This window comes from Anolis sagrei, chromosome 1 (genome assembly GCF_037176765.1).
Source record: "Anolis sagrei isolate rAnoSag1 chromosome 1, rAnoSag1.mat, whole genome shotgun sequence".
Lineage (NCBI taxonomy): Eukaryota > Metazoa > Chordata > Lepidosauria > Squamata > Dactyloidae > Anolis > Anolis sagrei.
In genome coordinates this window covers 318946540-318961464 of record NC_090021.1, presented here as the reverse complement: position 1 = coordinate 318961464, position 14925 = coordinate 318946540, and the positions used below count along the sequence as shown (strand labels likewise).

Sequence of the window (14925 nt, the reverse complement as noted above, 5' to 3'; positions counted from 1 at the left end):
CTGCTGACTAAGTCCATTTCATACAATCCAATTGTACAAAACATGAAATGAATTAGGTCCATTAGGGGTGCATCTAAACTGCAGTTTGACCCCACTGTCATTGCCATGGCTCAATGACATGGAATCATGGGGGATTTAGTATGGTGAGGCAAAAGCACTATTTGACAGAGAAAGCTAGAGAATGTGTAAAATTACAACTCTGAGGATCCCATAGCATTGAGCCATCACAGTTAGTGGAGTGAAACTGCATTAATTCTATTAGTTGCCATAGTCCAGGGGTCCTCAAGCGGTATCTCGGACTTTTGGGGGGTGGGGCTATAGTTAGAAAAAGCATTGAGCCATCACAGTTAGTGGAGTGAAACTGCATTAATTCTATTAGTTGCCATAGTCCAGGGGTCCTCAAGCGGTATCTCGGACATTTGGGGGGTGGGGCTATAGTTAGAAAAAGCATGAATGAATTCCTATGCACACTGGACATATCTTAATTGTACTGCAAAAAACCATGAGAGAACAATACAATATTTAAAATGAATACTAATTTAAACCAATATAAACTTATCAGTATTTCAATGGAAAGTATGGACCTACTTTTGGCTGATGAGATAGTCAAGTTAATTAGGATTGTTGTTGTGTGCCTTCAAGTTGTTTCAGACTCAGGGCAACTCTAAGTCTAAAGTTCAGGACAGGGGTCGGCTAAATGTCCTTGAAGGCCACATCCAGCCCACTGGCTTTAGTTTGGAGACTCCTACTATAAATGAATCCTAGGTTGCAAAGCTACAAATAACTTACTATAAATGGTAGTGGGACTATAGCTTTAGGGACCATTTTACCACATGACAAAACATTTATGAAATTATGAAAACAGCAGATTGAGTGTAACTCAGAGTGGTCCAGTGCTCAGACACATCTTAATATATTTCGCCTAAAGCCATGCTGATTTACAACAAAATACATTAAAGACGATTTTACTAAAATAGCGCTTATCTAGAAATTAATTCTGCTGATCTGACATCAATGGAACATTATGGCATATTGTAGTCCTGTATACACTAGTCTATGAGTAAGGTCTACTGGATTCTTTAAATTTTTATTTTTAAGTAAACATGCACAGGACTATACTGCTCATATTTATGATGCTAACATAGATACACAACCAAAGGCACAGGGATCTCTTTATACCTGTTAACACCATAAACGTGAACAGTATAGTTCAGTGTTACCATATTCTTCATATTATTTTAATTTGTACTATAAATATGCAAATCCAACATGTTCACTGTTGCATTTCCTAATATGATGTTTTATCACTGGTAAGCAACAGGCAATTTCAAAAACTGGTATTTTTTAAAATGTTACCAGTGCTGAAATGTACCAAAAAGATTATTTGCTGTTCCTGTATGTTTCCAAGACAGATAATTCACCTCTCATTTTATTTATATTTTTGGCCTAGATAAAGGGCTATGTTAAGACTCTAGAGAAGTTACCAGGGTCAAACATAGCCTTGGAGTCCATCTTTTACCTCTCTTGTGGTAGAGATCTGATAAGGTCAATGCACACATCAATATATGTGTGTGTGTGTGTGTTTAATTTTTCTCAACAGCATTAATATGAAGAAGACTCAAGCATGTAATGGAAATGGAACCAATTTTTTACTCTAATCCAACATAAATAGGCAGACTAATTTACACATACAGACAGAAAATGTGTTTTCTTACCAAGAAGTCAACAGGGTCATCAGGCCTAACCATGCAGCACTGATTCAAGCCTTGCATAAGAGTTGGCATGACATGCTTCATTAAATAGTTTCTTAACGGAATGGACTGGGCTTCCAAAAGCTCTTGTTCTTGTCGCTTCACTTCATCTAAACGTTTATTCTAAAGAAATATGGACATTTTTCAATAAACGTAAATCTTAAATGTTATGCTTAGGGAAAAAATCGCAAGCCAGGTTAGGTTCAAAAATCTTTAAAAACAAAAGCCATTTTTAAAATACTTGCCATTTTTTATCTGATCCTGACTTTTAAATCCTAATTAATATAAATACATGCTGTTAGAATATGATATTACTTAGCTTAAGCATCATACCCATCAGAAACCTTTGATACAACAGCAATTATTTAAATACTGTTGAGGGTTTTTTTTTCACAAGGCATCCCATGTACAAACTTTTGTACTGTCTGTGTACAGATTGACTGATTCACCTGGCAATCATTTTGGCCAATCTTATTTACGGTAGGCTGATTAGCAACCATTTTCCAGAGTCCTGATCTTTCACATTGCTTGCAGAAAACATGCAGCTATCCAGATCCCACTGGACTCCAAACACATCAGCTCGGACATTATAGTCAGTGGTAAGGGGTGACTGGAATTGCACTCCAGCGACACTGAGGCCCCTTCTACGCAGCCATATAAAATCCAGATTATCTGCTTTGATCTGAATTATATGGCAGAGTAGACTCATATAATCCAGTTCAAAGCAGATAATTTGGATTATATGATAGGGTATAAGGGGCCTGAATCATAGGTTCCTCATAAAATAGGAAAAAAATATTTGAGAAATAAAAACTGACTTGTACAGATAGTCTAGCATACTTCCTGTTCTAGGGAAATTAATGGACTGTTATCACCAGATAGTACTTGTGTCAAGCAGATTAACTAATTGCTATCATTATATGTACCACAATAATTAAGAAATTGCCAGAGTCAGTTCCAAAAGGGAGAATCTTTTTGTGCGAAAAGGCATATCTTTGTTCTCCCAACTGTTTGGTTGAAGCTGATAACATAAATGTATCCGTACCATAGAAACAGCATTTTTGGACTAAATCTTTTCAAATGTTCCAGCTAGTAAGGCAGTAACTGTGTTGGGTGAAGGAATGTGGGAGTTGTATTCCAAAACAGAATGGAAAAGAGATGTCTAGCATTTATGATAACAGTAAATGAAGATTTGTAAAATAATTAAGATCAAGAAATTAATTAGGCTGACGGAGAAGTATTTATCTAACTTTAAAAGAGATTGGGGATTTAGTGATTAATATAAGGTTGGGTAGGGGATTGACTAATTGTGAAATTTACGAGCTAGTAATATGTTACTAAATGCAGAAGTGTGATATACAGTATTTCTTAAAGGGAGTAGAGTAGCCAAACTTAAAAAAAAATCAGACAGTGTGAGAGGTTGTTAGGTTAGTTTTTACGTTTGTTAGTCTTACTTTTGTATGTGTATTTTGTGTATTGGTTTGGTTTAATAGTTTTGTTGTTTTAAGTTAGTTTTTTATAGTAGGAAAAATGTTTGTTTCTCTGATGTAATTTGTTTCTTTGCATGTGTCTGTTTGTTTGTATGAAGGTATGTTTGTTTCTTTGAATAAAAAATAATAATAGTAATAATTAAAAAAGGGTTAAAAGAGGGTAAAGAAGCATCTTAGCAGGATAACTGCTTCGCTAGAAATCTGGATTTTGGTATATCTCTTAGGATATTAAAACTGTAACATGGCCTACGCACAATGTTTCTGTTATAAAATAACTTTATCACCTTTGTTCCAATAATCAGGCTTCAATGTTACAAATGAAGGAATACCTGTAAAACACTGGAATATACAGAATCGAGCTTGTGTTTCTTCCAATCCAATTTAGCTCAAAAAATATATGCTAGGTCACATTTGCAGAGAAAAATCTGTACAATGATTAAATCTCATGAGGATCCATTTCTTGTGCTGTCACTACTCCTTCTGAATGGAGCCCCCGCTGGCGCAGTGGGTTAAACCCCTGTGCCGGCAGGACTGAAGACCGACAGGTCGCAGGTTCGAATCCAGGGAGAGGCGGATGACCTCCCTCTACCAGCTCCAGCTCCTCATGTGGGGACATGAGAGAAGCCTCCCACAAGGATGATAAAACATCAAATCATCCAGGCGTCCCCTGGGCAACGTCCTTGCAGACGGCCAATTCTCTCACACCAGAAGTGACTTGCAGATTCTCAAGTCTCTCCTGACACGACAAAAAAAAAAAACTCCTTCTGAATGTTTTTACTAGACATTCATCAAGAAATCCCTGAAAATTTTCCGCAATGTATTACTGTCTCTCTTCTCTTGAGAGGTTATTTAAGAACAGCAGTGAAAGTGCACCTTCCTTCGACCTGCTCACCTGAAAGGTGTGATGCTATGAAAGAATCAATTATGGCCTAAATTCAGCTGCCAGATTTACCATATTAATGTTATTTACATAAGTGTTGAAATCTTTTCATGAGCCTTCAAGTTGAATGGCAGTCCTATTATATGTTCAATCAGCAATTAGGTGTACTCTAGTAGAGATTAACAATTGAATTTAGGCTCACATTAAAATTATCTGGTGTTTGAAATTAACTTACCCATTCTTCCCAATTTGCCAATTTTTGAGCCTTTTCATCAGCTTCTTTTTTCTCCAATTCAGCTTTTTCTTTAGCTTCCTTGGCAAGGCGCTCCTCTGCTTGTTTCCGTTCAAATTCTTCCAGTTCTTCATCTGTCAAACCATAATTTCGAGGCTCGCCAATATTTTTTATTATTTCTCTCGCTATAACACTGTTTTCCAGACCCTCAAACTTTGATACATCTTTCGAGTATGGAGACAGGAAATAAGAGAAATAGTGCATTATGTCACACAGGATGCATAAAAAAACACAAATAGTATACGCCAGCAGAAATAACAATTTTTCCATTAAAATGGACAGAACAATATTGTGTATTTGCATACTTCGGTGGGAAGTTAAACATTGAGTCATAATGGAAAATTCAAAGATTCCTAGACATGTGTGTTCTCTCAAATATTATTTTTTTAAAATGTGGGGTTTTTTATTTGCCTCTCCCCACTTTTACAGGGGTTCCAAGCCCCCACCCCAGTGGATGTGGTGGCTAACTGTAATATTAAAACAGCATAATGACATTTAAAAATTATACATATTAAGAACCATCTGGAAAGGCTTTTGGGAGAGATTGGTCTTTAATACTGTTTTAACTGCAGATAACCTATCCAGCTGTCAGATCTCTTCTGGTAAGTTAAAAGGTCCTCTGGTTAACACTTTCCAGATTGTATGGGGTGGATTATACAGGGAATTATACAGTGTTGTATCTTGGATGCAGAGTGGTGTCAAAATCGTGACCTTCCAAGTGTTCTGAACTTCAGTTCTCAGAATTCCTGGCTGTTGGACAAGTTAGCTAGAGTTTCTGGGTGTTGGAGGCCCAAACATTTGGATGACCACAAGTCTGACACTTCCAAGTAGGGCTTACAAGATGACAACTAATGCTGTATCTTGCCTGGAAACTAATGGCGGCTAGTGGAGTAATTTTAATATAAGTGATATATATCCATCCTACATTTGTTCATAACTAAAACCAAAGTTACTGAACCTGGTTCTGAAGTAGCTCAAAAAACTGTGTGTTGCAACGACAGCCTTGAGGTTACCAGTGCATGAGCTCCAGTTCTATGAAGGGGTGTAGCTGGTGTATCAGTAAGCACTCTTGGTCATCATTTCCATCTGGCTTTTGCCATTTAGTGTTATCAGAAATCAGAATATTTGACCTAGCATCAATTGCTCCGCATCTAATTTAGCCGAATAACTACAATAACTATCAAGAGTTAAAATCCATTGCATTAACTATGTAAGTACAATAAATCAAATCGTTTCTACTATACCAATATTCTGAGGATGCATTTCTATTTCATCAAAGTAGTTGAGAACAGTTTCATCCTCAGTATTTAATTCCCTAAAAAGACTCAGGGCTCTTAAGTATCGGTCCTGGGCATAATGAGTTCCAGCAACAACAGATTCGGGGAGATTCATGATTCGGTTTTTCAGAAATTCATCAGGTGCATTCAAAGAAACAATAAAATCTGTGAAGAAAAGCATTTTTAAAAGTTAGAATGGTTTCACAATAGTCTTCTAATGTTTTTTTTTTTTTTGTCGTGTCAGGAGAGACTTGAGAAACCGCAAGTCACTTCTGGTGTGAGAGAATGGGCTGTCTGCAAGGACGTTGCCCAGGGTACAGCTGGATGATTTGATGTTTTATCATCCTTGTGGGAGGCTTCTCTCATGTCCCCGCATGAGGAGCTGGAGCTGATAGAGGGTGCTCATCTGCCTCTCCCCGGATTCAAACCTCCGGCACAGGGGTTTAACCCACTGTGCCACCGGGGGCTCCGTCTTCCAAATTGGAGTGACTGGATATGTATTTGCCACGCCATCCTGATCTGGCAGGGACAATCTTGATCAGTCCTTTGTTGTTCCACTTGTTCATCTGAATTTTAAATCAGGTTCCTTTTCCTCCTCGTACTTTCCCCTTTTTCTTCAGTTTATTTTGATTGCTCTAAATGGAATTCAAGGTATGATAAATAGTTTGCACTCAATTAGCAGATGGGAGGGGAGTGGTATCTTTCCCTCCCAGTAGACCCAGGCAAAAGCAAACTGCTGGTACCTTTCCTAACTTCTCAGTTTTTCCTCATAGATAATGTTTGCCATCTTGAACCCACTCTGATCAGCTAGTGGTGGACAGCACATTTTGCCATTTGCTAGAGCTGAGATAAAGAGCCCACCCATCCCCTTCTCAAACTGCATGGGCAATGAGTGCTTGGATGAGGAATTATAATCCAAGAGGTTAAGGGGGTCTGAAACGTGAACAGTGATCATTACCTTAAGTGGCCATTATTGCTGGAACAGAAACAAAGACTTTTCATCATACTGCATGTATTCATCAACGTACCCCTGTGAGAGTAGCTGTGTTAACTACCTTGGTAATATCTGATAAGGACCACCATGAAGATAATGACCACTATTTATATTGTGACTTTCAATTCTCCATGACCTCACTGATTAAAATCCTTCAACCATTTACGCATTCACTCAGTCAAGTGCATAATAATTTACCAATTAAGGCAACTCTTCTGACATGATGTGGGCTGCCATCCAAAAAAGCACATGCCAAAAAAAATCATAGAATCATAGAATCAAAGAGTTGGAAGAGACCTCATGGGCCATCCAGTCCAACCCCCTGCCAAGAAGCAGGAATATTGCATTCAAATCACCCCTGACAGATGGCCATCCAGCCTCTGTTTAAAAGCTTCCAAAGAAGGAGCCTCCACCACACTCCGGGGCAGAGAGTCTATTAGTCTACTAAGAAACCAGAAGAATTTTTGTGGTTTCCTTTTCTCAAGCATTTTTCCCTTGGTTAGATTCTGATTCTGGTTGACCGCTAGATGTTTTGTAATAACTTTTGCAAGAAAATAAACTAAACTACCCAAGTGTCTCTTTTGCTTCTAAAAAAGCAGATACCTTCCATTTATGCTCCCTTTTTATATCTCTAGACAGTTCTCAGTTTAGAATGAAGGAATTAACCCATCAAATTAGGATGGTCTTAAGTACAACAAACTTACCGGGCGTAATTACTTTATCAAAGTGGTGAATTTTCCCTCTTGTATCATCTTCCTCCTCCTCCTCTTCAACTACATGAAAAAAATACAATCAATGTGCATAGCAACTAGGATATCTGGAGTTTATAAATGATATCTATCATAGCATCCCACACATTTTGTCCCAGTACAGAAAATACTTGTCTGGACTCCAAAAACTCTACACTTGTAGGTGTTCATCCTCTCCCTCACATTTCATAAGTTCTCCCATTCATTTAATTTTTGTATGCTTGATAATAGCATTTTCACAAACTGTAGTTTTTTCTGGACCATAACAAGCAGCCATGGTTGGCCATTTCAAGTGAGCCTTGTGAACTTACGGCTGACAGATATTTTAGTAATCAAAACACTGATGCAGACATAACAACCATAGTTACTTTCCAAAATAATACTTTAACTTAGCTGAACTGGGTAACCAATTCTACATTACTTTTTGGCTAAGTATGCAGTGGCACACGTAGTGTATATAAGACTGCTGGATACTGCAGCTCAACAACATCAGGAGGACTGCACAATTCCCATCCATGCTCTGCTGCAAAAACTGGCATAATCTAGTGGTAAGATAGTCAAAATATGCAGCATGTGTGGTCAGATGGTATGAGGTCACTGATGGGCCCCAGCTGCAGAAGCAGGGCAGAGTTTGAAAGGGATCTTTGAGAGACAAATTGATAGCGAAAATTTACTCTCCACTGTATGATGAACAATACAGTGATAAAATTTGAAGACTACTCTTCAAGAACATACTTCAAATTTAGGGATAAAGCAGTTGAAGTGCTAGAGCAGTGGTTCTCAACCTGTAGGTCCCCAGGTGTTTTGGCCTTCAACTCCCAGAAACCCTAATAGCTAGTAAACTGGCTGGGATTTCTGTGAGTTGTAGGCCAAAACACCTGGGGACCCACAGGTTGAAAACCACTGTGCTGGATGTTTCTAAAAAAAAACCCTAATGATTTTTTTACATTTCTTTCAAGTAGAGATGAGTGTGTATGGGAGACAGAGAATGAGACTGGAATAGTGGTGCTGTTCAGGAAATAACTTTCCTTCTTTTATCATTGTGCTAATACATATTAGGATCCTCCATCTGCTTAAAAAAGGAAGCTAAACAGGTACAATATGACATCGTAAATCTATAATAACCTATCCAACTTGGCCTTCATGTGTTTCCATGGAGGGTTGAAATTGACAGAAGAACTATCAGTTATTCACCCCTTACACTCTTAAACACTGGAGTTTAGTCCTTATAGGTTTGCATGCAAAAATGGATTCATCATGAGGCTGGGCTTACATTAATAGTATCGCCATTTACACTCTGCCTTTTTCTCAAAACTGGGATTCAAGCAGTTGCATCTGCACCATATTTCCAGGGTTGGCTTTTCGGCAAAATAAATTGTCCAACTTGTCCAACATTCACAGGCCATTAAGAAACTAGCACTGGTACTTACGATTAAAGAGATCCTTAGCCAGCTCATAGGTTTTTGGAAACCCATCCAAAACATACCCTTGGTTTCTACATGGCATAGATGTTAGTGTATCCCTCATAAACCTGATCACATACTGATCATCTATACGACCTAGTTTGGAAACAAAATATCCATTATCATATTACCTTCATCATTCATAGTGGAAGATGTGAGACACCAAAAGGAACAAATATTTGCAATGCACCAAGATCACTATATCTAGTGCAGAGCTTTCCAAATATTTCATGTTGGTGCTGCACTTTTTAGACATGCATCTTTCACGACACAGTAATTTAGTTTTACTAACAAACTAGAGGCTTAACCAGCCATTATAAGAGATGTGGACAAATATGCAAATTGTAATCATGAAATGTATGGGGATACAATATATCTAATGAAAACCTTTCACTTATATTTTTAAAAATATTATTGATTGCTTATTTCACATCGACTCAAGAGGCTTCTCATTACGTTCATGCGACATACATACATGCTGCAGCCAACTCACATTGCAACACAAAGTCTGGAAAACTCTGATCTAGCCAGTTCCCCACATTTTACTTTATTGCAGCATCATGAAAACACATGTGGTCAGAAAAGTATGTAGTGAGGATACTTAAGACTGTAGCATATAGTCTTCATCCCTTCATGTGCTCTCTTTCAATAGGACATGTGTGAGTACATGTCAGGAATAGAGGGCAGGTTTTTTTCTTCACCAGAACAAAATGTCTAAGTGGAAAATCTTTCATTTCTCCACAGATATGAAAGACATTTCTGTAGTCATATAGATACAGGTGGGATTAGAGGGATGGATATACTGTTGAAGACTAAAAATCCCCCTGAATGTCATAGACTAGTTATAGGATAGGAATTATCCTATGAGAGCTTCATGAACTGCATGGAAATCTTCCTATCAGATAGCATATCTAAGAATAAAATGGATATAACCTCCTTCCTTTCATGTGAGGCTAAATAACAAGGCATGCTCTCTCTACCTTAGGCTGGATATACACTGCCCTATACTCTAATAATCTGATCCCAGATTATTTGCTTTGAACTGGATTATGTGAGTCTACACTGCCAGATAATATGGGATAATGTAGGATCAGATCATGGGATATAGGGCAGTGTATATCCAGGCTTAGATTAAACTTCCCAATCCAAATCTAAAACCCTATACACTACAACACATAGTTGGGATCAGTGTAAAATTAACAATTTAAATTAAAGAAGATGTCTATTTTTACAGAAGGTGCATACATATCTGTATTAGCTACTGTCTCATTGCTAATGAGTTTTACCTGCATTTTGTTCCATATTTTCTTTAATTGCATCTAACAATTCCTGAGCTTCTTCTATATTGTCTCCTTCTTCTTCTGCCTCTTCTTCCTCCTCTTCCTCCTCCTCCTCTAATACAGTTTCTGGTACATCTTTAGGAGCAATAATTTTCTCCTATGGATGAAGAATTAAATAAAATTCCTGAAGAATGTTGTATTTTTTGTTTCAAAAACACAAAAATTAAAACAACCTCCACCTGCCATTTCAACACCCTATTCTGTTTAGAAAAATGCACTAATATAGAAAACTAGTAATTATTGATGTTGTAAGGCATACGTAAATGTTCAAGATATTTGAACATTCTGGTGTAATTCACAAAACTTTTATCATTTACTGACATCACAATCCCACAAAATTATTTTAAATGGCATTTAATCTCTAACAACCTTGGAGTCATGTCCTATATAATTGTATAGTAACATTTAGCACTTTTCCATGTAAATGATTTACAAAGTATAGCTAAAGGTGGTTAAATTCTGCCCAGAAATGTATGTTGAAACAGTATGGATCACTTTCTCCTCTTAAATCCATATATAGAATGGATAACAAAAAAATGTTTACAGTGAATGTCAGTGTTTGTAACAGTTCTGAAATAGTTTGGCAGAATATTCTTTTGTTAGATAAAGTGATTATTTCAAAGAAATTACAAAATGTCCAATTTGGGGAAATGTAATGTGATGAAAACATTTTTATTCCTAATTGCACCCATTGCTAATTTTGCATTCTATTCATATTTCTAACAATTTCTCAAATAACTTACAAATGATAGCAGAGGAACACACAACTCCAATGACACGCTTACCAGATTTTCTATTGCTTTAGTGATTACTTCCTTTATTTTAATGTGGTGCACCTTGTAATGTTTGCATAATAGTTCTGCTATGGAGGTTTTTCCTACTCCAGGAGGACCAAGTACACAAATTTTGATGGGCTGAAAGAAAAGGATTAAAATAGGTTTGTTCATATCACAGCATTAGAAGAAAAATGAATTACTAAGGGTGCAGTCCTACAATATACCTGAGTTTCAGTAACTGAGGGCCTTCCTAGACAGGCCCAAAACGTGGGACCAGTCTCGCTTTCTTCCTGAGGCATCCAAACGATGCCTCAGGTAAAAGTAAATTAATGCAGAGTAAACTAGGTTTTTCTGGTTTGCTCTGCATTAAACAAACACCTCTAAAGATCCAAGAAGTAATAATAATAATAATAATAATAATAATAATAATAATAATAACAACAACAACAACAACTTTTTTTATTCCCTGCCCTCTCTCCCCAAGGAGACTTTAAGCTAAGGTGCAGGTCTTCAGAGATGAGGTCCCTGTGGGGACTGATTCAATCTCGCTTCTTCGGGCTCCAAAAAGCCTGTAGGAGTGAATGATGCCCACCTCCTCCACTGCAGCCCCCCATCCCCCCCCCCAATTTACCGCAGAGACCTGCTGGCAATCAAACCTCTCTCTGCAGTCCTCATAGAGCAAGAAAATGATGTGTTGATAGGTAGGGAGAGGAGAGGAGGGATTTCCCCCCCCCACACACACACACCTCCTGAAGTGTCATTTTCCACTGTAGAGAGAGGCCTGTGCCACTGACAGGCTTCTCCGGAAAGTTTGGAGGGCTGAAATGGGAGGCTGGTGGGGAGCTGGGTAGCATCTAGCCACCTCTTCCAGGAAAGTCCGTGGTTTGGGTTTGGGTTTGGGTTTGGGGGGGGGGAGGGGAGAGGACTACAACCTGAGAGTTTTAGTATGGTGTAGAAGGGCCCAGAGAAGCTAGGATTCAGAAGATTGCTTTATACAGTTGGAACATATGACATACATTACCATAACTGATAAAAGGAAACACTACAACATTTCTTTGATTGTAAGATGCGATTGATGGTAAGATGTACCACAATTTCAGTACCACCAACAAAATTACATACAACACACCTATTATTCTAAGATGCACCCCATTTTTAAATATGTTTATATAGAGGGAAAAATATGCCTCAGAACTGAAGAAATACAGTAGTTTCATGGATGAAAATCAAGTCATGCCTTTCTTGATGACACAACTTTATCCTAGGCACAAGACCTCATACAAGGTCGTTTAGCAGGGAAGGAAGAGAGCCACCTTCATGACAACTGCTTTAGGCAAGTCACAGCAGAGCACAGCAGCCATAGCACATCATTCCCAATATACAAACCCTGAAACGGACTCCAAAATTTAGGCCCTTCTATACTGCCATATAATCCAGTACAAAGCAGATAATGTGAATTTTATATGGCAGTGTATAAGGGGCCTTACTCAACCCAACATGTATGTTTCCAGCTTCAGGTTATAGACATAGCTGATGAGTTGCTGTGCAGAACAAGGGATCACTTTGCACAAACACTTCAGCATCTTACAATTCTTAGGAACTTCCACACATGATGAATACTGGACAGTAACTATAAGATGTTTAAGACAGAAAAAACAGTCTGTTTTATATTTATTTTGTGTTATTATTGCCTCCCTACCCCTTGTTCCACTTTTCTTTCTCTCCTCCACTCACTATTCTTTTATTAGAGTGATTAGACTTTAACTTGAGTTGGAAACAAATATATGTTATATCTTTCCTTCCCTCATGAAATTGAGGAAACGTGGTGGCCTTTCCAATGACATTGCAAAATATGTATTTCCCCCCTCCCCACACCCCCAGTAAGCAGTAGGTAGCATTACCCTACCCATCAGTTCAGTAAAATATTATGTATTCATTAGAATTTAAAAAAAATGTTTAGCAAACTAAGTATTAAAAAACAAAAAACAAAAATATGTCCTGAGAGTACCATCCTAAACACGATTTTTCCGAAATAAGTCTCAAGTAAATTCAACAAACTTGTTCCCTTGTAAATATGTCAAGGATGGTAGACTATATATTTTATAAATTAATGTTTTGATTTTCTGATAATTTAATCATCTTCTCCTTGTCAATACACAGTGTGGACCACCATGGCAACATTAAAGAACATATATGCTATTTTTACCAATAATCCTCGGCTTTGCTTGTACTCGTTGACAATTTGTTCTATGTTCTCCACGATTCCTCCTTGAGAAACCCACTTAATGTTGAAAGTCTCTTTCAGAATCACAGCTTCCATTCGTAGGTTCACAAGTAGTTCATCTAAGTGTGCTTGCTGAACATAGTGTAAACGTAATCATCACCATCATCATCATATTGCTATTAACAGCATTTAGAAGCTATTTTTCAACACATATCATACCTCAAACCTCTGGGAGCTGGGATGTTGGAAATCATACAGATAATGCTATTGATATTAAGGTAATATTAATGACCAATGAGCATATAGTGTCTAGGATAGAAATATTTATTTATTTATTTATTTATTTATAGAAATAGGAAACTTAGCACACATATATTTTGGACTTCAATATTCATGTGTCCTCATTGGGATGGCCAATTGGATGATAGAAATTTGAGAGTACCAAATTGCTTTTGTCTGGTATAGGGCTTTAAAAAACCCAAGATGAGAAATAAGATAGTTGCCAATTATTTTTTCTGCATGTGTGTAAACACATTCTGGTCAGCTCATAACTATGAGTAGCTAGGCTCTCAATTAGTTACAAACTATCTCAGTACATTCTGTATAAAAGTATATTTGCTCAACCAAAAATTCACTAAGTATGAACACTAAGTATGATCCCCGTCTTGGGCTCATGCTAATACAATAGAATGACTTTATTTTCATTGAACATTGTACAATGAAATTAAATGCTTTCTCCAGCACACATCACAAAAACAACACACCCATCCCTCCATACTCCAACCACCACTGCACAGCCCTCAATGCCACCTCAATGCGAAACCATGGAGTTCAATATAGTTACAGCTCTAGGATAAAAGCTATATCTCAGCCTGTTTGTCTTTGTCTTTGTCATCATGTACAGTCTGCCAGATGATAATAATTTTTAAAAGATGATACCAGGAGAGATGGGTCCATAAGAATGTTCTGAGCTTTCTTAAGACTGTGGGGCTTATAAAATTCTTCCAAAGAGGGGACAAAGCAAGCAATGATTCTCTGTGCAGTAGTAATGACCCTTTGAAGTGCCTTCCTATCTGCCACTGTGCAGTTACACAACCATCCGCAGATGCAGTAGGTTAGGACACTCTCTATAGCACAGTGGTAGTAAGTCACCAGCAGTTTTTCATTCAGTGGTTGGTTCCTTAGAAGTCTCTGCTGGGCCCTCTTAACCAATGCTGCAGTATGAATGCCCAGGTCAGATCCTCCTTAACAGTGACACCCAGGAACTTAAAACTGGCAAACTGCTTCACTTAGTCTCCATTTATGACCAAGGGCTAAACTTCTGTTCTCTTGGTCTTATTGATGTTAAAACCCAAATTATGGTCCCTGCACCATGGGAGCAGCTGATCTACCTTATCCCATTAGGCAGACTCATCCCCTGCAGTGATAAGTCCCACCACTGTTGTATCATCTGCAAAAAAAACATCCTCACATAATTCCCCTGTCTTTCCAGGTGGGTCAGAGCAATATGGAGCATAATGGCTATAAAGTCCTCTGTCGATCTGTTAGGTCTATATGCATATCTCATAACTAATTTCCTTCAATCCCCATATTCCCTCCAGTGAATTCTATTTTCTTTCCCACACACTGCTGGTTAACAGGCTGCACTGCTTGGACAATCTCAATGTACATCCATAAAGGAATTGTGCA

At 37.9% G+C, this 14925-nt stretch overlaps 1 protein-coding gene across 1 annotated transcript in view; it reads right to left on the bottom strand.

Moving 5' to 3' along the window:
- Positions 1-14925, bottom strand: part of AK7 (adenylate kinase 7) — a 31567-nt gene that overhangs the window by 365 nt on the left and 16277 nt on the right. Inside the window, exons 10-17 of the mRNA XM_060755903.2 lie at positions 13219-13368; positions 11022-11150; positions 10183-10333; positions 8864-8992; positions 7389-7457; positions 5658-5855; positions 4357-4577; positions 1716-1874 (exon numbers count right to left, since the gene is read on the bottom strand). Coding sequence (XP_060611886.2) covers positions 1716-1874; positions 4357-4577; positions 5658-5855; positions 7389-7457; positions 8864-8992; positions 10183-10333; positions 11022-11150; positions 13219-13368 — 1206 coding nt within the window. The remainder of the gene's footprint in view (positions 1-1715; positions 1875-4356; positions 4578-5657; positions 5856-7388; positions 7458-8863; positions 8993-10182; positions 10334-11021; positions 11151-13218; positions 13369-14925) is intronic.